General features: G+C 54.1%; 6 protein-coding genes across 6 annotated transcripts; 2 read left to right on the top strand and 4 right to left on the bottom strand.

The window, feature by feature from the left end:
- Positions 1 to 157: 157 nt before the first annotated feature.
- On the bottom strand, positions 158 to 2,420 carry HD553DRAFT_320497 (uncharacterized protein). Its single transcript, XM_046181151.1, has 6 exons — positions 2,108 to 2,420; positions 1,690 to 1,846; positions 1,465 to 1,594; positions 1,201 to 1,337; positions 956 to 1,086; positions 158 to 859 (listed from the first exon to the last, which is right to left on the bottom strand). Exons 1-6 carry the CDS (start codon positions 2,243 to 2,245, stop codon positions 581 to 583), a joined length of 972 nt encoding a protein of 323 aa, XP_046032628.1. The 5' UTR covers positions 2,246 to 2,420; the 3' UTR covers positions 158 to 580.
- A 520-nt stretch (positions 2,421 to 2,940) lies between these two features.
- On the top strand, positions 2,941 to 4,936 carry HD553DRAFT_166857 (uncharacterized protein). The gene is made up of 6 exons (XM_046176866.1): positions 2,941 to 3,224; positions 3,357 to 3,455; positions 3,616 to 3,832; positions 4,046 to 4,360; positions 4,497 to 4,623; positions 4,722 to 4,936. The coding sequence occupies exons 1-6, from the start codon at positions 3,147 to 3,149 to the stop codon at positions 4,786 to 4,788; spliced, it is 903 nt and encodes a 300-aa protein (XP_046032627.1). The 5' UTR covers positions 2,941 to 3,146; the 3' UTR covers positions 4,789 to 4,936.
- Positions 4,937 to 5,136: 200 nt separating this feature from the next.
- HD553DRAFT_337816 (uncharacterized protein) lies at positions 5,137 to 9,633 on the top strand (the record flags this gene model as incomplete). Its single annotated transcript, XM_046182305.1, has 8 exons — positions 5,137 to 5,237; positions 5,291 to 5,656; positions 5,764 to 5,785; positions 6,326 to 6,619; positions 7,235 to 7,271; positions 7,608 to 7,811; positions 8,319 to 8,364; positions 8,540 to 9,633. The coding sequence occupies exons 1-8, from the start codon at positions 5,165 to 5,167 to the stop codon at positions 9,631 to 9,633; spliced, it is 2,136 nt and encodes a 711-aa protein (XP_046032626.1). The 5' UTR covers positions 5,137 to 5,164.
- A 661-nt stretch (positions 9,634 to 10,294) lies between these two features.
- Positions 10,295 to 11,420, bottom strand: HD553DRAFT_346517 (uncharacterized protein; the record flags this gene model as incomplete). Its single annotated transcript, XM_046183209.1, has 4 exons — positions 10,295 to 10,405; positions 10,598 to 10,694; positions 10,769 to 10,790; positions 10,880 to 11,420. The coding sequence occupies 4 exons, from the start codon at positions 11,418 to 11,420 to the stop codon at positions 10,295 to 10,297; spliced, it is 771 nt and encodes a 256-aa protein (XP_046032625.1).
- A 316-nt stretch (positions 11,421 to 11,736) lies between these two features.
- On the bottom strand, positions 11,737 to 13,340 carry HD553DRAFT_166773 (ferritin-like domain-containing protein). Its single transcript, XM_046176865.1, has 4 exons — positions 13,109 to 13,340; positions 12,820 to 13,005; positions 12,621 to 12,748; positions 11,737 to 12,543 (listed from the first exon to the last, which is right to left on the bottom strand). The coding sequence occupies exons 1-4, from the start codon at positions 13,228 to 13,230 to the stop codon at positions 12,077 to 12,079; spliced, it is 903 nt and encodes a 300-aa protein (XP_046032624.1). The 5' UTR covers positions 13,231 to 13,340; the 3' UTR covers positions 11,737 to 12,076.
- A 914-nt stretch (positions 13,341 to 14,254) lies between these two features.
- Positions 14,255 to 16,987, bottom strand: HD553DRAFT_166737 (PLP-dependent transferase). Its single transcript, XM_046176864.1, has 10 exons — positions 16,769 to 16,987; positions 16,603 to 16,687; positions 16,350 to 16,477; positions 15,958 to 16,249; positions 15,794 to 15,842; positions 15,587 to 15,688; positions 15,375 to 15,463; positions 15,247 to 15,290; positions 14,767 to 15,154; positions 14,255 to 14,656 (listed from the first exon to the last, which is right to left on the bottom strand). Exons 1-10 carry the CDS (start codon positions 16,864 to 16,866, stop codon positions 14,507 to 14,509), a joined length of 1,425 nt encoding a protein of 474 aa, XP_046032623.1. The 5' UTR covers positions 16,867 to 16,987; the 3' UTR covers positions 14,255 to 14,506.
- Positions 16,988 to 20,107: the final 3,120 nt, after the last annotated feature.

The raw sequence follows: 20,107 nt of genomic DNA, 5'->3' as shown, positions 1-20,107 counted from the left end.
AGTGGCTTGGTGGCGTCGCGCGAGATAGTGAATTTGTATCCGCATGACCAATTCTCACGCGTCTTTGCCAATTTTCGTCAGATGTAGGGTACATGTAAGATTCTGTAGGGTATCCGGAGAGGCTTCCGAATATGGCTACCTATATACCTACTTCGATCGGACCTCGACCTCATCCTCGAACAGCTGGGCCAAGTATACTCAGCCTAGAATTTTGAATACTAGTGTCTTGATGCTATTTGCGATAATACTCGTCATTCGAACAGATGGACAGGAAGAAGAGGATCTCCAACCAGGTGGATGGTGGTGTTATCAAGGATTCGGAGATGGACGAGGAGCCATTTTTGGAACGATTATTGCGGATGGACGAGGTCTTGGCCTGATCGATCGATACGGACATTATCAACTCCTCAAGCAGCAAGTAGCTGCTCACCTGTGAGCTACAAGAACGAGTCAGATGGCACAGCGGCATGGACAATCGTATGTGGGTATATGTATGTTTCCAACCTGTTCGTCACATAGAAAAAAGAGCTAATCGCCTACATTCCTGCCGACTTGTCCAGAAACCGACTCTATTAACCTCTCAAACCGACGACCCCGCCTTCCCTACGTCAGATGAATAGACCGGAGGAGACACCTCTTCTTGGCCTTGACCTTGACCACGCCCTCGCACCTCCATCTTCAAGTTCCCGTTCTCGTTCTCGTCGACCTCGGCGAACTCTCTTTTCGAATAATAATTCCCCGCATACACCGTGATCAAGAGCAGCGACACGACGGCCACCCACTCGAGAGCGACCTGAAGGATCCAGAAGGCTGTCTTTGATAAGACTGCCGCTCGGGGGTTGGATTCTTCTGCGGTGATCTGCCACAGAGACGTTCGAACCACAAATTAAGCGACATGTTCATGAGACTAAACTCGCTTCGGGACCGAGGGTACGAAAAAAACCGGGCAACTCACCAACCGGTAGACGGCGATGACGACGAGGACGGCCGTATATACCAGAGCCGAACAACTGATGCCCCAACCGATCTTGGCGTGTCCGAGGAAGACTGAATGCGCATGCAAGCCTAGCATCACCGCGACGACGACTACGACGTGCAATGCACATCGATATCGATACCGATATCGAAGAATGTAGAGTCCATGAGCGCTCGAATATCCTGACAAGTAAAGGGCGGACACAACACAGTGCGCAGACTCACTCAAGGATAGGATGTAACACGCCTTTCTCAACGCTACGACCGTGCTCATCGTATCCGGATCGCTCAGGGCTTGTCCGGTCAATCCTCCAGCGGCGGTACCGGTAGCGATCGCAGCGATGAGCGAGACCCTGGACAATCTGAGTTTCGCCGAGCCGTCATCCAAAGCAAGAAGAGCAGGTCCAGGGGTCAGCGGTCAGCGTCTACGAATTACCCCTTCCTTTTCGATGCTCGGAAAAATGGGAGAGAGCTGGGACGTGGACGTACTTCAAGAACCGACTCAACAAGCCCGCATGTTCGTGCCCCTCGGGCTGACGATCCCGTTGATATTCCCAGATGACGATCGTAGCGTCGACGAGGAAGATGAATCCGATGGAGATGAGGACCATCTCGGCGACTACCCAGAACAAACACGGTCATGGTCAACAATACCGTTCGCGAATCGGGCCCCATCCGTGCTCCGATCGAAAAGGACCTGCTGCTAGGACTCACTCAAGACCCCCTCGCTGATCCCATCTTTCACCAAAACGAGCCTCAGTGCGAAGAACGCTATCCTCATTCCGATAAACACGGCCGGTCGGATCATGAACCATCTCCCGATACAGTTCTTCTTCCAGGCCAAAGCATAGAGGGGGATGGTCAGGGCGTACTGCGGGGGATTGTAGTTGTAATTGCGGTCAGGAGAGGGGGGGGGGGGGGGGGGGGGGTACAAGAGTACAGAAACGAGGTATAAGGAATAAGGAAATGACTCGTCGAGTCAGCGTCTGCATCTTCATCTTGATTTCAAAATCAAAATCAAAATCGAACTCTCGAGCTCAGGGGTCTCGTCCAGGTGTGAACGAAAACAAGAGCGAATTCCCCGAAAGGGACGATATGCAGATGAGAGACCTGAGCACCCCTAAGAACTCACCAGTACGAGAAAGACGGCCGAGGGTGCTAGGTCGGTATGATCAGGCAGTCCGCCGGCGATCCTCAAGTGGATGGACCCGAATTCCGGAGGGTTGTTGGTGATGGTGGTAGAGTCAGAGGTAGAGGTAGAGGTAGACATGTCCTTTTAGATAATCAGATATGATTAGACGAGGTCGAATCGAAATGAAGTATAGTGGTTGGAAGATTGCAAGAATTGTAGTCGTGATGATGATGATTCGTGTACGATGTACGATCAGATCTAGAGTTCTTGGTGATTTTTGGGACGATCAAGCCTTGTACTTGGTGGCTCGCTGTCCATCGCGGTCACAGATACATATTTATACATGTTCGTCCCATCTTAGCTCTCCTCGTCGTCCTCATGGTCGTCCTCATGGCTGTTCATCAAACAGCCGCAGTCGTTGCGACTCTTCCGAGCCCGACTTGGCCGACACATCCATGGTCGGTACCGAGGCGCTATCCCTCTAGATTTACTGACAGACCGACCGAGAGTACACTGCTGGTTCGGCGGATAAGATAACGGGGTAGACTGGCACGATATGCTGCGTTTCATCCGAATATAGAAATCGACCTCGGCCTCTCGTATGGTGTATGCGCGTGGTCCCATGGTCCTCGACACATGCGATCGTCAACTCGGATGCCGCAGCTCGTTTCAACTCCGAGAGGTTCTCCTTGCCGTCGAAACGACAGGGTTATTCTGAGCGACCGACCACCCGCACGCTCATCCTACCCTGTAGGTCTGTACCCTCCTAATCTTTACCAATTACCAAACGTGCATGATTAGTCCGCAGCATCGTCGGTAATTGGTAAACCTCAGCGATTAGCGCTCGAGGAGATGATCGGTACCGACGACCCAGCCTGGGAGCGGATCCGGAAGCAAAAATCGAATATCGACTCAACTCAACCTGGCCTGGGTCGTTACCGACTCTGCGAATGATACGGACTGCGAGCTGTACGGTGGTTGGTCTACCCCACACACACTCTCGCACATCACCACCATCACAAGCAGAATTTGATATCCAATGTCCGAGCCCGACACCCTAGAATCCTTCATCTCGGCCAAGTTCACCGCCCTCGCCCTGTCCATCCCGGAAGATGACGTGAGTCAAGATCCCCTTGCCGTACCATTCTTCTTCTTCTTCATACGAGCCCCCCACACAGGACAACGTCTGATCGGGTGATCGGGTGATCTTTGCGCGATCGGACACTAACCCTGACGATCTGGGGAACAGGTAGAATACATAGCCAGGCTCGTCGAAGAGGAAGAACTCGAAGATGACGACAAGAAAGAGGGCGTCAAGGGGATGCTAGAGGGGTTCTTGCCGATGAAGGTGAGTCCTTATTGAACCCTTCAGTCGAGCCCGGGTTAGCATCTCGTCTCAGTGGTAGTGAAATCTCGATCCTGATACGTGCATCGACATGTGGATGTGGAAGTGCTGAAAAACGTCTTCTCTCCTCCCTACGTGCTGTGTGATCACCTTCACCACTCAGGACGGACAAACCCCCGAAGACCCCGACTTCGATCTTGATCCGACGATAACAAACATCATCGACCATTGGCGAGACCGACGAGCAGCAGCCGCACAGGAGGCAGCCGCACAGGAGGCAGCTGCGGAGGGTGAAGAGGGAGCGGAAGGAGATGGCGATACCGGAAGCGAGAGCGATAGTGGAAGTGATGATGGAGAAGGCGACGGCGATGGTCAGGGAGGTGAGTCCGACTCTGTCTGAACTCTGCGGAAAAAATCGAGCTCTTCCGGGTCGGTGCAAGTCTTATCTTGCTCCTGGTGGATTCGGACCTGGCGACCTCGCTTTGACCTCCAACTCGGTCTTCCAACAGTCCACACCCCGACAATTTGCTGACCCGAATTATCTCCCTTCTTTACCTCCTCCTTTGGTCGATCTACATTATTCCCATACTCAGGATCCCGCAAACCCTCAACCTCGACCCCAGCCGAGAAGAAAGCCCACCGAGCCAAAGTAAAAGCCCAGACCTCCCTCATAGCCTCTCTCTCCCCGGAAGAACTAGCCGCCGCGCAACGGAGGGCGCTCTTGGCTCAGTACGGCTATGTAGAGGACGAGAATGTGGTACAGGACGATACGTCTGGGGGAGCACGGGGGGAGACCTTGCGAAAGAGGGAAGAGGAAAAGGAAGCCAAGGAACGGAGGGCGTTGATCGATGCTGCTATTAGGGGGGAGGCGAAGCGGAAGAAAAAGTCCAAACGGGCTAGGGAGACTGGTGAGTCTTCTTCGGTTATCCATCATCTCATCTTTCTATTACGTATTATATCCCCTTTGAATCAGGCGTTGGTTTTAAAAAAGCTGATGATGTCTTGCTCGCTTTCGAATGTGGTTTGGTCGGGCGCACACCGCAGTCGACCTGATGGCACCTAACCTGAACAAGGAAAAGGTCCAAGTCAAAGCGCAAATGTTGAGACAGATTGCGAAACAGGAATCGCAGAGCGTACAGGCGAGGGACAAGGCGGCGTTGGAGAAGCAGAGGTACGTTGCGTGCATGCGGGTCATCGGGGGTTGTCCGGTCTGGTTGGGAAAGTGGGAGAGGCTGATGATGCGTTGCTTTGTTTGGTGCGGGATGATAGGGCGGACCAGGCGAAAGCCAAGGCCGACAAGCAGAAGAAGGCTCAGAAGCAAGAACGCAGAGCGTAGAATCCCCTTGCGGGTGGGTACGAAAAAAGGTTGTCCGGTGATCACCTGTCAGACGGATTGTAACGATACCCACACCAGGGAGATTTCAGGAAGTTGTGGATTACGGAAAACGCCGTCGGGTTTCCTCGGACCCGTGTGCAAACCCATCCCCTCTATGGGTTGGGTTCATCCCCGCTCTGACAGGCCTCGGACGACATGGAACGAGATGGACGTGGACGTGGCGTGTGACAGACGGGCGGGGGGTCGATCTTCTCGAGCCTGCTCGCGCCGATAGCTTAGGAAGCGGAAATCGTACTCTATCCTCTCATTCGTCGTACATGCAAACATGCAAGTCTAGTACGAGTACAGTGGTGACATACGATTCGCACTCGGTCGTATGGACACCACGCGATACCACATCTCGCACTCGAGTGTGGACGTGGATTGCCCCGAATTGGACTTGGGTATAGGTATAGCTGTCTGCAAGTACGCAAGTGTCGTGTATCTCTCTGTGTGCCCATAGTCAGCGTCGGCACCCAGGATCAGGTTCGTGCTCTGCGTCTACGTACCGCTCAACCGTCCTCCACCCCGACCGGACGTCCTCGGTCGTCACTTCTTCTCCTCCTTGCCCTCAACCTTGCTCTCGACTCCTTCGATTCGACTGGCGTCCAAGTCGGTACTACACATCCCCTCCCCGTTCTTGCTGTTCGGCGAGTTTCGGACGACTTCGGAAGTCCAGAGGCCCCCGTGAGTCTTGTCGTCGCCGTCGTCGGAGAGAGAGTTGTGGGGTCCTCGGTCGGGCTGTCCGTGTGTAACGCGAGTGTGCGCGCCGGGAGGATCATCGACGAGGTTGAATTACGTCAGGTCATGTCGAGTCGAGTCAGGTCAGGTCAGTACTCGGTACTCGTTGTCTATCAACAATAGGTCAAGAGGAGAGGTGGTTTGAAGAGGATTAGGGAAGACGAGAAGAAAAGACTTGCAGATCGGCCTACGTAGCACATGATTTTTTTGCCAAAAGGTAAATATATGCCTTTTCTTCTCCTTTTTCGTTCGTTCGTCTGTCTGGTATGTCTCGGTGTTTTAGTGCGCTTATTGGTGTGTCTGTTTTCATGGGAGAGTCGGGGAGCAGGCTGAGCTGGCTAGACAGAGGTGTCAGATCGTATATAATACCACGGTCGAGTAGGCCACGTCCCGCATGAAGAACGTCCGCCTAAGTGGCTGTGGCTGGGACTGTGGCTATGATGGGGGAGTGGCTGTGGTCGCCACGGGGTTTAAACTTCATGTTGATCTCGTTACACACGGCGCACGGCACACGGATCCTATGCATGTCGCTCCGCCAGACGGTTCAGAAAAGAGTATGATCGTATAGTCGTATAGTCCGATCGTGTTCAAGGATCAGGGACGAGTCGAAATCGGCCCCAGCACACCAGACCCGCCACCGCCTCTCGTACTACTACTACTACTACTACCACCCCTCAGCCCAGCCCCAGTACAATTAGGGTCGCGCCGTGATGGAACACACGCCCTAGCAAATCACTCACAAACATGTTCCATCTAGGTGTGAACCTCACTGTACTGGTACCTCTCGAACCAATCAAACCGGTCCTCTCCCTACTACTGCCCCTCCAGCTGATACCACCTCTCAGCCCCCACGCCAGTACAGGCCAATACCGCCGCTGCCTCGCAACCCAGTACCGATCCCAAAGACGTCCAAGACCCAAGATGGGGAGGCCGAAGGAGGCTGGTATCTCGGCTGGTGTCTCGTTTCGATCCGACCTAAACCCTTGATCAAGTCGAGTGGCGAGTGGCGAGGTGGTGCTCGCAACCGTTCAAATCTCATGACAGTTCTCGGGTCCGTAAATCACATCCGAATGTCCGAGAGGCCTTTTGATTATTTGACTATCATCCTGGCCTCTGCCTAGGCCCCGGTCCTGCCTCTGTCCTGGCTTACCATCCCTCGCGTCGTCTCACCCCGCCTCCGACATGACATGACATCGTATACAGCCTTCCCGTCGCTCACTCGGTTTTGCTTTTCTCTTTTACCTTTACCTTTAGCCGGCAACTCCATCGAGATGCGAGATGCGAGATTGAGAATGCGACCCGGGATTCGTACAGCAAAAATGATATCACTATCACCAACGCCGACGCCGACATCGCCATTGATTGAGATCGCCATCGGAGTGCACATCGCCCATCGACATCGATACCGACATCGCCATCGACATAGACACGAGACATGAGACACGGATATGGACAGCCTACACCTCCCTCCGGTTGATCGACTGATTTACGACAACGCGACAAGCGACCAATATTCCGAAATCGTATTCTATTCGGGATTTACGAGGTAGACTTCAAGTCGAGACGTGCGTCTTGCCTTCGAGAGCGTGATCGTGATCGTGTTCAAGGTGGTGTTTGCTCAAGTAGGGTGTGATCGTAACGACGGGAATGGTGATCGCGACGACAGGTATGGTGATCATGGTCGTCTATCATATTCAATACCGGTTCATAATCGCAATCGCAACCACAATTCTCGCAATTCTCGTAATTCTCGGTCGAGGGTTCCTAAACCCAAATCGTGTCGTTGTACAGTATTCCCGTCAAACTCCTGCCCTTTCAGCTAGATTACACCTAAGCAGAAGCAGAAGCAGGAGCAGAAGCAGGAGCGAAAAAACAAAAGCGAAAACCGGAAAACCGGAAAACGAAAAGCGGAATCAGCTCGATATCGATCTCGCACGCCTCCCTCGCCCTCGAACGAGAGAAGAGAGAAAAAAGTCTCCGACCTCGAAACCTCGAAACCTCGGAATCTCGTCCCCTTTTCCTAATACTAATACTCACAGACGGTCGTAGCCGACACCTCTCCTGTTCCTCTACTCCTCATCGATACCACTTCTTACTTCTTCTCCTCCCCCCCACTCTTCGCTTCAACAGCCCGCCTGGCCTCCAACTCTTCCCTCGTCATCCCCTCCCCCCCACTGCTCTTCGGGAGGTTCTTGACGATCTCGCTGGACCCTAGGCCTCCGCCTGTCACTTGTCCGAACGAGGTTTGTTGTCGGGGTTGTTGCTATTGGGGATTGAATGGTGAGGTTGGATGGGTGATGGGAGGCGGGAGTAAAGTAGGTATGAAGAGGAAGTGTGGGGGGGGGGGGGATGGATGTCGGAGCAAAGAGGTTAGCCTTCGTCGTCATCGCCCCCGCCTGCGGCCAAGAAAAGAGCCGGGAGGGCAGGATGGGACTAACGTCGGACATGGTTTCTTCCTAGTGTGTATGTGTATTCGTGTTCGTTCGTTCCTGTTGCGAGGTTCAGGATATCAAGATGATGTAGGACGCAAAGCCTGTAATCCTCCGAGGGTTAGGGGTGAGCAAGGTCGATGTCTCGTTGTCTCTCTGTTATCTCTCTCTTTGTGGTCCGTGGTGTTGACGCAAACGTCGGCTTCATCCGAAATGCTGCGATGCGATGACGTGACGATGACGTAACTGCTGGAGGAGTGACCGGAAGCTGATGGGCACGGATGTAGATATGCTATGACGTGTCATATGGACCCTGTGTAGATAGGTCACCTGACTGCCGAGACCTGGTCATATGCCTTGGGATTACGTCAGCCACCGGATTACCCGATCTCGAGCTTACTGCCAATGACATCCTTATGACATCTACCTCGACCCCCCTGACACCTGCACCTGCACACCTCGTCCGTCCCATCTTCGATCCAGTACGATACAAACAGCCTCTAGTCTCGCCCTCAACGTTCGTGACAATCCAAAAAAAACAGGGAAAAAGATGTCCCCCCAAACCCTCGGTCTGCTCGTCGCCGGCGGCCAATCCACACGGATGGGGAGCGACAAGGCGTTCTTGCCTTATCCCTTGGCTCCTGGCTCCCCGACCTCTTCCACATCTTCCACCTCTTCCACCACGACCAAAGAGGGGATCGAGGAGCACACGGAGAGCTTATGGATCCACCTACTCAAGATCTTACTTCGAGTTTGTCCGGAGGGCGTCGTTGTCAGCCATAATTCCAGGCAGAGTGGGAGGATGGAACAGGATCTCAAAGGGTTCTTGGAGGATTCCTCATTATCATCATCGTCGTCGTCGTCGTCATCGCCATCTAATTCAACCTCCTCACACAAACAACCTCATATCGAACTCCTCCCCGACGCCCCTCCCTACAAAGATCTAGGCCCCGCCTCAGCCCTTCTGACCGCCCACCAAGCCCACCCATCCGCGACCTTTTTGGTGGTAGCTGTAGACTTCCCTTTCGTCACCTTCGATACCTTGCAACATCTCCTCGATCATCATAATCATAATCACCTCCTCGACCATCACCAGGAGCCGGGACCTTCACCTTCATCATCTTCAACCCCACCGGAGCCGGGACCTTCACCTTCCCCTGTGACCACCTACTTCCACCCCTTAGATATGCACCCCGAACCCCTGCTCAGCGTCTGGGGTCCGGAGGCGTTAAGGAGGTTGAGGAGGAACGCTATCGAGGGGGTCACGCAGGCTGATGGAGGGTTGAGGAGACGCACCGGGCCGTGTTTTACAGCTAAGGAGTTGTGGAAGGAGATCGTGGCCTTCGAAGCTGAGGATAAAACAGGCAGTAATCGAGTCGATGAACAAGCGAACGTCAATCTCAACATCCCTGAGCGTGGTCAAAGCCAAAAGAAATCCAACTCCAACCACAAAGCCAACCCCAAGGACAAGCCCAAGCCCAAAGATGAGCTCCCACCCGCTATCATCACACGCTTCGGCGTCCTCCCCAAAACCGAGGGAGAGTTGAGGAATACGAACACTAGGGAAGAGTGGGATGCGGCTGTGGAGGAGTTGAAGGCGGGGTATGGTCTTACCGGGGAGGCTGGGAGAGGTTGAGGTTGAGGATGAGGATGAGGTTGAGGATGAGGTCGAGGATGAGGATGAGGATGGTGAGGATGAGGTCGAGGTAGTAGAGGTGAGGCGGGGGGGACGAACAACGACGTAGTGTCAGGGAGATAGTGAGGGGAGGCGGGAGATGTTAGGCTACGGATGATAGCGGTGGGAGTGTAGAATAGTGAGTCACGATGCGCTTTTGACACCCCAACCGAATCGATTGCGGCGGACGTGATGAGACCGATCTAAACACCGTCTCGTCTTTATCTTTATTTTCATCTTCAGGTGAAAGGCTATAGACGGTAGATATAATACGGGACTCGACTGTATTCACGAATCACGAATCATGAATGGACGCGATGCGATGACACGCCTACGATTGGAGATCATTCGCTCTCTGTAATCCATTAAGTCGAATCCCAATCTCAAGGAGTGGATTTCGACGGGAGGCAACGAACAGCGGGCAAACCCGACGAAGACGACGAGAGAAGCCCGTATATCGACATCCCCGTTTTTCGTACGTCTTACAACAACAGATTGAGATAAGTCTGGAGCGCAGACGCCAGTCGGAGACATACAACACGCAGCGTGCAGCAACCGAACCCTGGAGTAGGCGCACGAGAGGAAAAACACTAGGACCAAAACCGGGACCGGAACGCCCCCGTCAATAGTTGTAGTCGACCACGCCCTCCATGCCGAACCGTAACAAGTTGCGCTCCTCGATCCGGTCCATGTCGGGTTCGAACCAGTCTTCTTGGCGGGTCCCGTCTTCGTTCTGACGACGTGGGCGTCGGGGTCAATGGATCAGGCAGGCGAGAAGAAGCAGACGTATGGGAGGTGGAGGTCAGCAGGCTGGCTTAATGGACAACGGGTAGAGGCCAGACGACCGCGTAAACTCACTCGGAGGGGCTTGCCATCGTCGTCCACAAGAGGCCAGCGGTCGGCTTCTGTGAGTTTCCTGGCCTACAGTTCGAGTGAGAGGACGCAAGGTGGGCTTAGCAGGAGACGTGGCAAGTGCGAGGTGGGCGGGACGAAGACTCGCCCATTTGGGTATATACTGGCCGCTACGAAGTGTGCAGAAGAGGAGGTGATGGTCAGCTAGGATGGCGGGGAATAACGATCGACGAAGATGGCGTACCGGATGCCGTCCCATTCGTCGGCTGCGCGATGACGCCAGGCAAGACAAGACGAGCTTCAGCATTAGCAGCGGCGTCTGGAGTGATATGGAGACACCTCGCAGCCGACTCACGCCCCCATTCGCCTTGTCCGGCGGTATCAGCTCTAGCCATCGCTTCTTGGGCTTGCAAAAGACTCAACGCGCTCGCGGTCATGACGACCCCGTCCCGCTCGTACAACCCACCCCGAGCGGCGATCTCGTCCTCCATCTCAAGCAGCTCCATGGCGGACCGGGTCACTACTTGGCCCTGATAGTTGAATAGCTCTTCCTCGTGATCTTCAAGCGGCGAGTCTAGAGGCGTCGGTGGTGGCTCGGTGAAACAGTCGACAGCCGAAGAGACGCCAGGGGTGGACTTGTTGAGGACTTTCGGGGTCCGAGGTTCGGTGTCCACCTCGTCTTCCGAGTCTTCCTCGTCGTGGGTCGGTTTCAGCATCGAGGCGAGTTGCGAGACGTGTGGATGCTTGTCGCGATGGTGACGGTGGCGATGTCCTGCTGCTGGCGGTGGATCCGACGTATCGGTAGGTTCGGGACCAACCTCGTCGTGCGTGTCATACTTGGATGTCTTCTTCAATATCGACTTGAGACTGGGTCGGCGTGGATCAACGGTGCCCATGGTTGCGAAAACGTTCTTGGTAGGTAAATGCTCTGGATCGCTACTGTGGAACCTCTTCCATGGATCAATCCGATCGGCTACTATAAATCAAGGCATAATAACATATTCGCGACATCGACCACCTGACATCAGATGCGGACCTCCTTTGATACCAGTTGTCTACTGCGAGAAAGGATAGGTGAGGGGTCAAGGGGCGGCATGGGTGGTCAACCTGAAACGCGTCGTACAAATCGAGACGAGTAGTCAAAGGCGATACCCGTTGACGACCTCCTTACTGTTGTCACCACATCAGAATCGACTGAAGGCGGTCGTCTTCCATTATCCCCGACCTGGTCGACTCAAAAGTTCCCCTCTCCTCAATCTTGTATCGCGAGAATGCCTGACAGCACAACCGGAAGTGAAAAGAATCGCGACATGCTCATCCCAGAACTCGTTGTCCCACATGTGAAACTGGGTCGTAAGAAATATACATCTTCTTGGACTACAGGTTCGTACAGGTTCAGGTTCAAAAGGAAATGAGATGAAAAGTCGTCATGAAAATAGTAATCGTGTTGTGTGTTTGTTATTATCGAACGTCCGTAGTGAGAAAAATGACAACTATGTCCATTTAAAAGTTCCACAACCGATCCACGATGCGTTGCAAGCGAGCAGGCAATCTAGGCGGCCGAGCTGAACTGAGGAGCAGGGGGAGCCTCGATCTTCGAGTTGAAGACGTTGTTGATGATGAAAGGTCCAGCGACGATGTTGTCATCCCCGACCTTGGTAGCAACGCCCTCGGTGGTAGCAGTCAAGTAGGCGAACCCGAAGACGACGGGGAGGTCGACCTTGCCGTTCTTGACAGGGTAAGTACCCACGCTCAGACCTTGGTAGACGGCGATAAAGTCTCCGTCCTTCATACCCGGGTAGCTAACCGATCCGTCCGCGGCGTTGTAAGTGAGCGCGGCGAATTGGGTGAAGGGCAAGGTAGGGTTGGTCTCCGGGCAGCTCTCGATGAATTGGAGGGCGGCGGTGTAGATGGGGGAGAACGAGACGGGAGTGTCCTCGGGGACGGACCAGGGGTTGCCCTGAAGACCGGCCGAGGAGATCCAGGCTTGGTGTCGGGCCTCGGTGGTCAAGATCGAGCCTGTCGTCGAACGCGAACGAGGATATGGGGTCAGCTCGGCGTGATGAGACTCGTAAGGAACGTCGCTCGGGACTCACCGGCAACGGTAACATAAGCCGGGGTCTTGATCGACGAAGCGGCTCCCAAGTAGGCCGAGACACCGACCGACTCGAGGACCGAGGCGACGGCGACGAACGACTTGGCGTCGGTGACGGGGAACTTGTAACTGCGGACGCCGAACAACACCGATGATCAGCAAATGATCCTGGTTAAATATCAGAGGGAACCAGGACTCACGTGCAAGGCTTGGTAGCAGCATCGCCCAAAGCCCCAGCCAACAACTCGACGTGCTGCTTCTCGTGAGCGGCGATCTGGTTGATCCTGCCCCTAGCCCAGTTGGGGAACCCGGCGTTGATAAAGTCCTGGTTAGAGAACTGGTCGAGGTATTGAGCGTAAAAGGCGGCTTCGAGGTGTTCGAGGGTCCTACAGTGCGTCGTGTCGGGAAGAGCAGAACAGCGTCAGGATGTGAATAAATCGGACACTAAGAAGGAAGAAGAGGAAGACGAGGAAGACAAGGACGACTCACAAGGCGTATTGCAAGACGGTGACATCGGTCACGGCGCTCTGCCTCTTTTCAACAGCGGCAGGAGCGGCGGAGACGAGGCCGAAAGAGACGGCGGCGGCGATGGCGGCGATGGAGAACTTCATTATGAACTAGAGTCGAAAGGTTGTTGTTGGTAAACGAGTGTGGGTGGAGCGTCGATGTCGATGTTGGAAGGCGAAGAGTTGATGGAGAGGAGAGAAGGAGAAAGTACGATGAAAAGGGAGAGGAATGGGCGAGCATTTGTTCAGACTATATACTGTTTCTGCGACCAAATCCAGCGCCTAACGATCCGTCAACAACAACAAAAGTCAAACAAACAACAACCCTTTTCTCTCCCGCAATCGTAAATGGGCCATGGGTAGACAATCATTAAACCATAAAGCTGTCCCTCTGCCCTTCCCTGCCATCGCCGCGGCCTCCCGAGCTTCCGGCGAATGAACCTTCAAAAGCTTCTATTCGATCCTCAATCTGACGCAATATTCGATCCACCATGTGATTTTGCGACCACAGCGACGTGTCGATGAGCGAGCAAGCGCGGAGTTTCGAAACGGGCGCAAATCATTCCGCGATCGAGATGTCAGTCATCACAACAACAGCTAAAATCTATTCTTTGCGCCCGTGCCCTGCCTTGTTGCCCTCGCCCCCAGCCTCACCCTGGCGGGGCCCAGGGTTCTTCTTCAGACTCCCCAGGGCACGAATCCGGCCCGGGATCGGTGGATCGAGGTACGTAACCCGAATGTCATCACCGCCTCTGACGCCGATGAAGCGGGATCATATAGACGTCGGGGAATTGATTGCGAACAACAACAAATAACAACAACAACAAATCCGACAATCATGGCCGACGACGACAACGAACGTTCGGATTGTGGCTCATAGCCATCGACCAGCATGTCAGTAACAGCAGTACCTGCAGCATTTCTTTACGATCTCGTCCTGTCCATAATGTAGCTAGGCGACAATTTCACCCAGCGCCGACAGTCGGGTTTCGATCAGTATGTCAAGACCGAGAAAATACGCATCACCTCCCAGATCCATTGAAACCGATCGGCTTTCTCCGAACGTCGTGATGAACAAACGAAAGAATCATCGTACGACCCATGCCATCGCGACCCCGAAAATGACCAACGTGCGACCGTCTTGCCATTCACCAGACCCTTCTCTTCTACAAGTCCCCCCGATCCCCTTCCCTACGCGAGATTCATCAACCATCGCGCTACTTGGAAGGAATTACCCTTTGCCAGCCAGTAACCCTTGCCCCCGTAGATCCTGGCGATCGACGCTCCGGCGCTCAATCACAATCGTAATCGCAATACACCCAGCTCGTTACATATCCCGTCTCTCCCTCTACCTCGTGCTTCCCCTCCTTTTCTCGCCGTCTCACTCGCCGCCATCCCTCGTCGACCCCTTGGACGTCGCCAGATGAACGCCTTCGAACCGATCGAGCCCCAACTCGCTCAACGGCCGCGGGACCGTAAACGTAAATCGGAGGTGCCCCGGCGTGGATGCGTGGAAGAGCGATCCCGGGGCCTACAAAATTCGGTGCGGATCGTCGAGCAATCAGATCAGCCTCGAGTCCACGTCAGAGCGAGATTGGGTTTGAGTTTTGAGTTCGAGGTGAAAAAGGACGGGGGACTCACGATATAAACCCCCGCATCAAAGATCTTGCCAAACCCGTCCAACTCGCCCTCCCAACTCCCCCACCCTGCCTTCTTCGAGACTTTGGTCCAGATGAAATGCCCCCCATGAGAAGGGACCACCTCCAACCCGGCCCTCTCGAGCCTATCGCGCATGTACCGATAGGCGTCCCGCATGCGTCGTTGATTGGTATGGATGAACCAGTCGGCGTAGCATTCAAAGGACCCCGCGTGGCCATCTTTTTGAAGATCTTCATCGCCGGTCGGGGGTGGGGCGGTGAGCAGGGCATACAACAGGGCGTCACTGACAGAGCTGGGCTTGATAAACAGGCCGAAGGAGGCCATGGCCCGGTGGAGTTCGGTGTTGTATTGTGAGACGAGGGTGGCGAACCTGATGGCCGAGAACAATCGGAAGAGGATCGAATGAGCTGCTGGGAGAGGGATGACACGAGGAAGCCGATCAGGGTCGGGTCCATGACGCACCTCAGGCCGTTGGAACAAAAGTCCTTGCTCATCCCATGTACCACCTAGCGATCGCACAACAGCATCTCATCAGCACGAGCGAAGTTGCTCGCCACGAAGGAAAATCGACGACCTGGGCAGACACTCACGTGCACCCGTTTCTTATCGAACGACTCCCCGAGTTCCCGTTCGAGGTCGATGTTCAACAAGCTCGTGAACGGCAGCGCATCCGGCAGCCCTACCACAAATTGCCATAAGACGGAGCGGACATCAGCTCGCCTAGACTTGCCGAGACGACGGTCGAGCGGGGCAAAACAAGACATCTCCAGGGAAATGGATCAGACTAGGACGCTATACTCACGGTCGTTCTCGAACACGCTCAGCGCATAGACCTCGTCCGAGATCAAGTGGAGGTCATGTTTCTCGGCAAAGCGGCAGTAGGCGAGGAGCATTTCCCGGGAGACTGTATTCAAGGGAGCGGGTTAATTAGCTTGGTGTGTATTAGGGTGATCGTCGGACGGAGGGAGGAAGAGATCGACAGGTGTGAATAGGAGGGTGGTTTACGAACGGGTTCTTCCGATAGGGTTCCCTGGATTTGTTAGGAGCAAGACCTTGATCTGGATGAAACGATTGACAAGAAACGACCCGATAGGGTATAATCGAAATTAGCGGCGACGATCTTATCATATCGACAGATTGCTAGCAGAAACCAGCTAGATGATAATAACTCACCTTGACGCCCTCCCGTTCAGACTCTTGCAACCTCTCCTCGAACCTCGTTATCGTCTCCTCCACATTCACACTGCCTTCCTGACCTTCGACCAAGTCGTCCATCTTGACCCCGACCAAGACCCCTCCGACCCGCTTGGTACACATCGTATCGAAGCCCAAGTAATAAGGCGAGGGTAAGATGATGCCTTCTCCCGGGTCTAGCAAGGCGTGCATGAGGTGGTTGAGGAGCGAGTAGACGCCGTTGCCTGTTACTATGTGGGCGGGATCGATGGGAAGGTGAGGTTTGAAGTGTCTGCGAGGGTCAAATATCGCCGAGTTTCGAGTCAGTCGTCGACTCCTATGTAGAATATAGACCCCTTTAACGATACAGATGAGTCCCGACTGGTACTTACCTATTGAGAAACCCGGACAAGGCCAAAGTGGTCCGTTTACTAGCGTACAGGTTGTCACCGTACGTCAACCCTGTGTGGTCGAACGTATTTGCCAACTCGGTCCGGTAGAACTCGACGAGCTCGTCTGCCTTGAGACGGTTTAGAAATAGGACATCGAGACGAGACCTGGTGATGGATCAGCAAGAGGTCTATTCTACGATCTGATATGAGGAGTTGACAACGGGATGTAAAACAGAGGAGGACGTAGACGTACCATCAACGAGTTTTCGGCCACGCCCAGGTTGACGATCCCAGCTTCGTTTTCTGGTGACCAGACGTTGCTGAACATCTTGAACAGTCTGACGTCCACAACATGATCGTACTTTCGCTAGTCAGCATACCGCCGAGAAATTCTAGACATCGTAGCTGCTTCATCGCACCTCGACATGACCGGATCGGGATCCTTGTTATCCACCGGTGTCCTTCGACTCAGGTTCCCATCGTTACGGGGTCTGGTGGTGGTGTTGGTTGCGTCCATCCTTGGCTATATCCCAGAAGAGTGTTCTATGAATATAACATGTGCTGATGCTGACACTACAGCGAAAGAGGTTGTTTGAAGTCAATCCTGGGGTTTGGGTTAACGCAGATGCTTTGAGCGGGTCGATCGTGTACAAGCCGGAAGCCGACGTCGATACTCTTCTAAAGTCGCCAAACTCGAATCGGTCTTGCTGTCATAACGTCCTAATAATCAATATAATACATACATATCATAGCGACAATCATGGACACGCCGGACTCGATACAAGCAATCAGACAGCTCATAATGCGCCGCTTCGAATTGCAAATAGACTGCATGATGACGAACAGCCGCTTGAAGGTCAAGGTCCTCCTTGACACCCCGACTTTGTTTCAAGATGTCGATCCTGGTCTGTTTCATGGGTTAACGCAAATCAGATCCTGGCCCTCTGCCACAGCCTTGTCCATGTTTTGAAGCGACTTCCTCGCTCCGCGATCATACGAGTCCTTGAGCTCCTTGAGGACGGCTTCCGGGTCAGTCGGCTATCAATTGCAAACAGAAACCCATGAATAAGAGCTCGACTCTGAAACGAGACAAAGATGGTATGCTCACGTTCATCAGTTCCAAAGCGTCCCGACGGAACCTATCGGTGGCGTTGACTAAATTCCGCATTCCTACTTCCAAGTGGTTTTGGATCTTGTACTGACAGTCAAAACGCCACAAACATGATCAGCTCGAAAGCTAAACTTGTGGTCAAGAGCCTGCTCACTTTCAGGTCACAACCCCCAGTGTCAGCACAATTCGAGCACTGAGACGCGTGGGATGCGGCCTTGCAACGGATAGTTGCCTCCAGGTTGGCCTTGACCTTCTCTTGGCACTTGCCACACATGATACGGTCGGTGTAGTCGGTGTAGTCCGAGTCGGAACGATTGCCGTTCTTGCGACCGACCTTACTCAACGTTCCCACCGACTCTTGAACCGTGTTGCTCAGTATGAGGCTTGCCTGCAAGCCTGGAATAGTATCACACGGGACTAGAAGGTAAGGGTAAGGTAATAAATGTAATAACGGATGTAGTACAACTGGTACTACATTACAGTAAACACATAAGGGGTGTTCTAGATATACTCCGTACGGAACTCCCATCGGAGGTCCCTGTAAAACTACCCGACGCGGGTGTTCGGTACGCGTACCGCGGATGCCATAACAGGATCCCCCCCCTAGGCCGAGATTCCAGATCGGCCAGCGCCGGTCGTGTTTCACGTAGGCGCCTTTGTTCTCTCCTTTCGTTCTTCCCACCGGTAAGCGTTCGCCGCTTACACACGTCTACCTGTTTCACAGGGATACCCGAATTTCGGGCCCGATGGGGCGCGTCCCGTTGTTGTTCTTTTCTTTGTCCTTGCGCGGACATCCGTATGGGCGCATGTCCGACTCGTTGTTCGGGAGGTGTAAACAAAGGAGACCGTCGTTGATGTTGACGCCTATACCGCTGTTGTTGTACGATACCCTCTCTCCATATGCCCATATCCATAGCAATAGTATTGTTCTAGTTGCTCTCTTTGCTAGTATTGCAATTCTTCTTTTGTTTGGGCCGCCGCAGCAGCAAGGATGTAGGGTATAAAGGGGTTCGCGTTCGCGATTGCGGGGTGGGGAGTAAGTCGTAGGTGTCCTTCGCTACTACTCACTTTACCCTCCCTACGCTATCTACCCCCCGTCTACCTTTACGCCCTCTTCGATATGCCTTCCACTCCCAAAGCCCCCAAGAACCACGGCGATAAGCCGTACCAACCATCGCCCTCGAGATCGACCGCGAAGCTCGAGCAGGACCGGCGCCGGGGTTTCGTTTACCCCAAAACTCAGTCCGCCGGCGAGGGTGAGTGGTGTTTGTTTTGCTGAGTCCGTTGGGGATAACATATCGGGCTATCTTCTAGAGGAACAAATCCACCAAGAGGAGTTGGGTCGTACCCACTTCAAGGCCGGTAACGCCTTCATCGAGCCTCTTGCGAAGGCGTGGCGGGAAGGGAACGTTGCCTCGTTCGATGGTATGATGGTATGTTCTTTTTCTCTTTTTCTATTCCCTCCATCGGGAACACGGTTTATTGACTCCGATTGTGCGTACGCAGGCCAACTTCCGTGGTGGTTGGAAGTGGTGTTGTCTTAACTGCTTCGGTTATGAGGACCGCTTCCACCTCTCCGCCGAAAACGACGTCCCCGGGTACACCGACAAGGACGGCAAAGGGTGGTACAACGTCATGGAGTTCAACGGCATGTTCGTCTGCCGCCACCCCGTCCCGGAGGCCGGGAAATCCACCAGCGGCGGGAGCTCCTGCTATTGTTGCCGCGGGACCAAGTTCAAGTGCGCCCCTTTGCCGTCCGCCTACATGACGGTTTTCGACAAGGACCACGGGGTCGTTACCCGGTACGAGGCAGCGTGCGAGGTCCTGACCATCCCCAACGTCCCTCACGAGGTCGCCATCGCCGTCGGGGACGAGTTGCAGCGGCTCATGAATCGCATGGTAAGTTGTTGTTCCGGTTTGGACCCCCGACGCAGGTACTTCTCGGAACTGATGTTTGTACCTTGCGTAGGTCCTCCCCTTACTCTCCAACAAGACCGATTGCTTGGTGGAGAACCGGTTCATCCCCGCCTGGCAAACGTACCGGGACGCGGAGATCCAGAAGCACAACGAGGAGTGGGCCAAGAGCCACCCCGACGCCGCCCGCAACCCCGATGGGAGCGTCACCATCCCCGAGGCCGACGAGTGGCCTCAAAAGGAGCCTTACCGGGAGTTCCTTTTCCGGGGCCACGGCGAGGACATCGGGGAGCCCATCCCCGCGGCGCCCACGGAAGGTCCGGCGGGCGCTGCGTACGACGACGACGTTCTCCGCACCCCCACCCCCTCTCCCCCTCCTACCCCGACTCCCGATGCCGCTTCCAGTAAGAAGCAGAAGAAGAAGAAGAAGGAGAAGAAGGTTGTCGATGTCTCGGACGACGACGAGTGAGGGGTTTCCGGGTCTTTTGGAGTTTTGTCGTGTTTGTATTCTCCGGATTGTTTTTACGTCGGGATCTCTTTTTCTCTTGTATTTCTGATATACCATAATAGAGTCCCGACTTCATCTTCTTCTCTCTATGTGCGTTTACTCCTCGCGAGGGACTTGTGCGTTTTACTCCTCGCCAGGGACTTGTGCGTTTACTCCTCGCGAGGGACTTGTTTCAGGTTGTGTTCTTCAGTAGTATGCGTTTACTCCTCGCGAGGGACATGTTTC

This window comes from Filobasidium floriforme (genome assembly GCF_021052385.1).
Source record: "Filobasidium floriforme strain CBS 6241 chromosome Unknown HD553scaffold_30, whole genome shotgun sequence".
NCBI lineage: Eukaryota > Fungi > Basidiomycota > Tremellomycetes > Filobasidiales > Filobasidiaceae > Filobasidium > Filobasidium floriforme.
This window is presented reverse-complemented; position numbering and strand designations above follow the sequence as displayed.

Coding starts and splice junctions, on each gene's coding strand:
- HD553DRAFT_166737 (XM_046176864.1), bottom strand. CDS start 16,866: ATGGACGCAACCAACACCACCACCAGACCCCGTAACGATGGGAACCTG. Junction 16,478..16,602: donor TGGCCGAAAACTCGTTGATG/GTACGTCTACGT, acceptor AACCGTCTCAAG/GCAGACGAGCTCGTCGAGTT. Junction 16,250..16,349: donor TTGTCCGGGTTTCTCAATAG/GTAAGTACCAGT, acceptor TGACCCTCGCAG/ACACTTCAAACCTCACCTTC.
- HD553DRAFT_166857 (XM_046176866.1), top strand. CDS start 3,147: ATGTCCGAGCCCGACACCCTAGAATCCTTCATCTCGGCCAAGTTCACC. Junction 3,456..3,615: donor AGGGGTTCTTGCCGATGAAG/GTGAGTCCTTAT, acceptor TTCACCACTCAG/GACGGACAAACCCCCGAAGA. Junction 4,624..4,721: donor GCGGCGTTGGAGAAGCAGAG/GTACGTTGCGTG, acceptor GCGGGATGATAG/GGCGGACCAGGCGAAAGCCA.
- HD553DRAFT_320497 (XM_046181151.1), bottom strand. CDS start 2,245: ATGTCTACCTCTACCTCTACCTCTGACTCTACCACCATCACCAACAAC. Junction 1,847..2,107: donor CGGCCGTCTTTCTCGTACTG/GTGAGTTCTTAG, acceptor AATCCCCCGCAG/TACGCCCTGACCATCCCCCT. Junction 1,087..1,200: donor GTGTTACATCCTATCCTTGA/GTGAGTCTGCGC, acceptor TGCACGTCGTAG/TCGTCGTCGCGGTGATGCTA.
- HD553DRAFT_166773 (XM_046176865.1), bottom strand. CDS start 13,230: ATGAAGTTCTCCATCGCCGCCATCGCCGCCGCCGTCTCTTTCGGCCTC. Junction 13,006..13,108: donor ACCGTCTTGCAATACGCCTT/GTGAGTCGTCCT, acceptor GACGCACTGTAG/GACCCTCGAACACCTCGAAG. Junction 12,749..12,819: donor GCTGCTACCAAGCCTTGCAC/GTGAGTCCTGGT, acceptor CGGCGTCCGCAG/TTACAAGTTCCCCGTCACCG.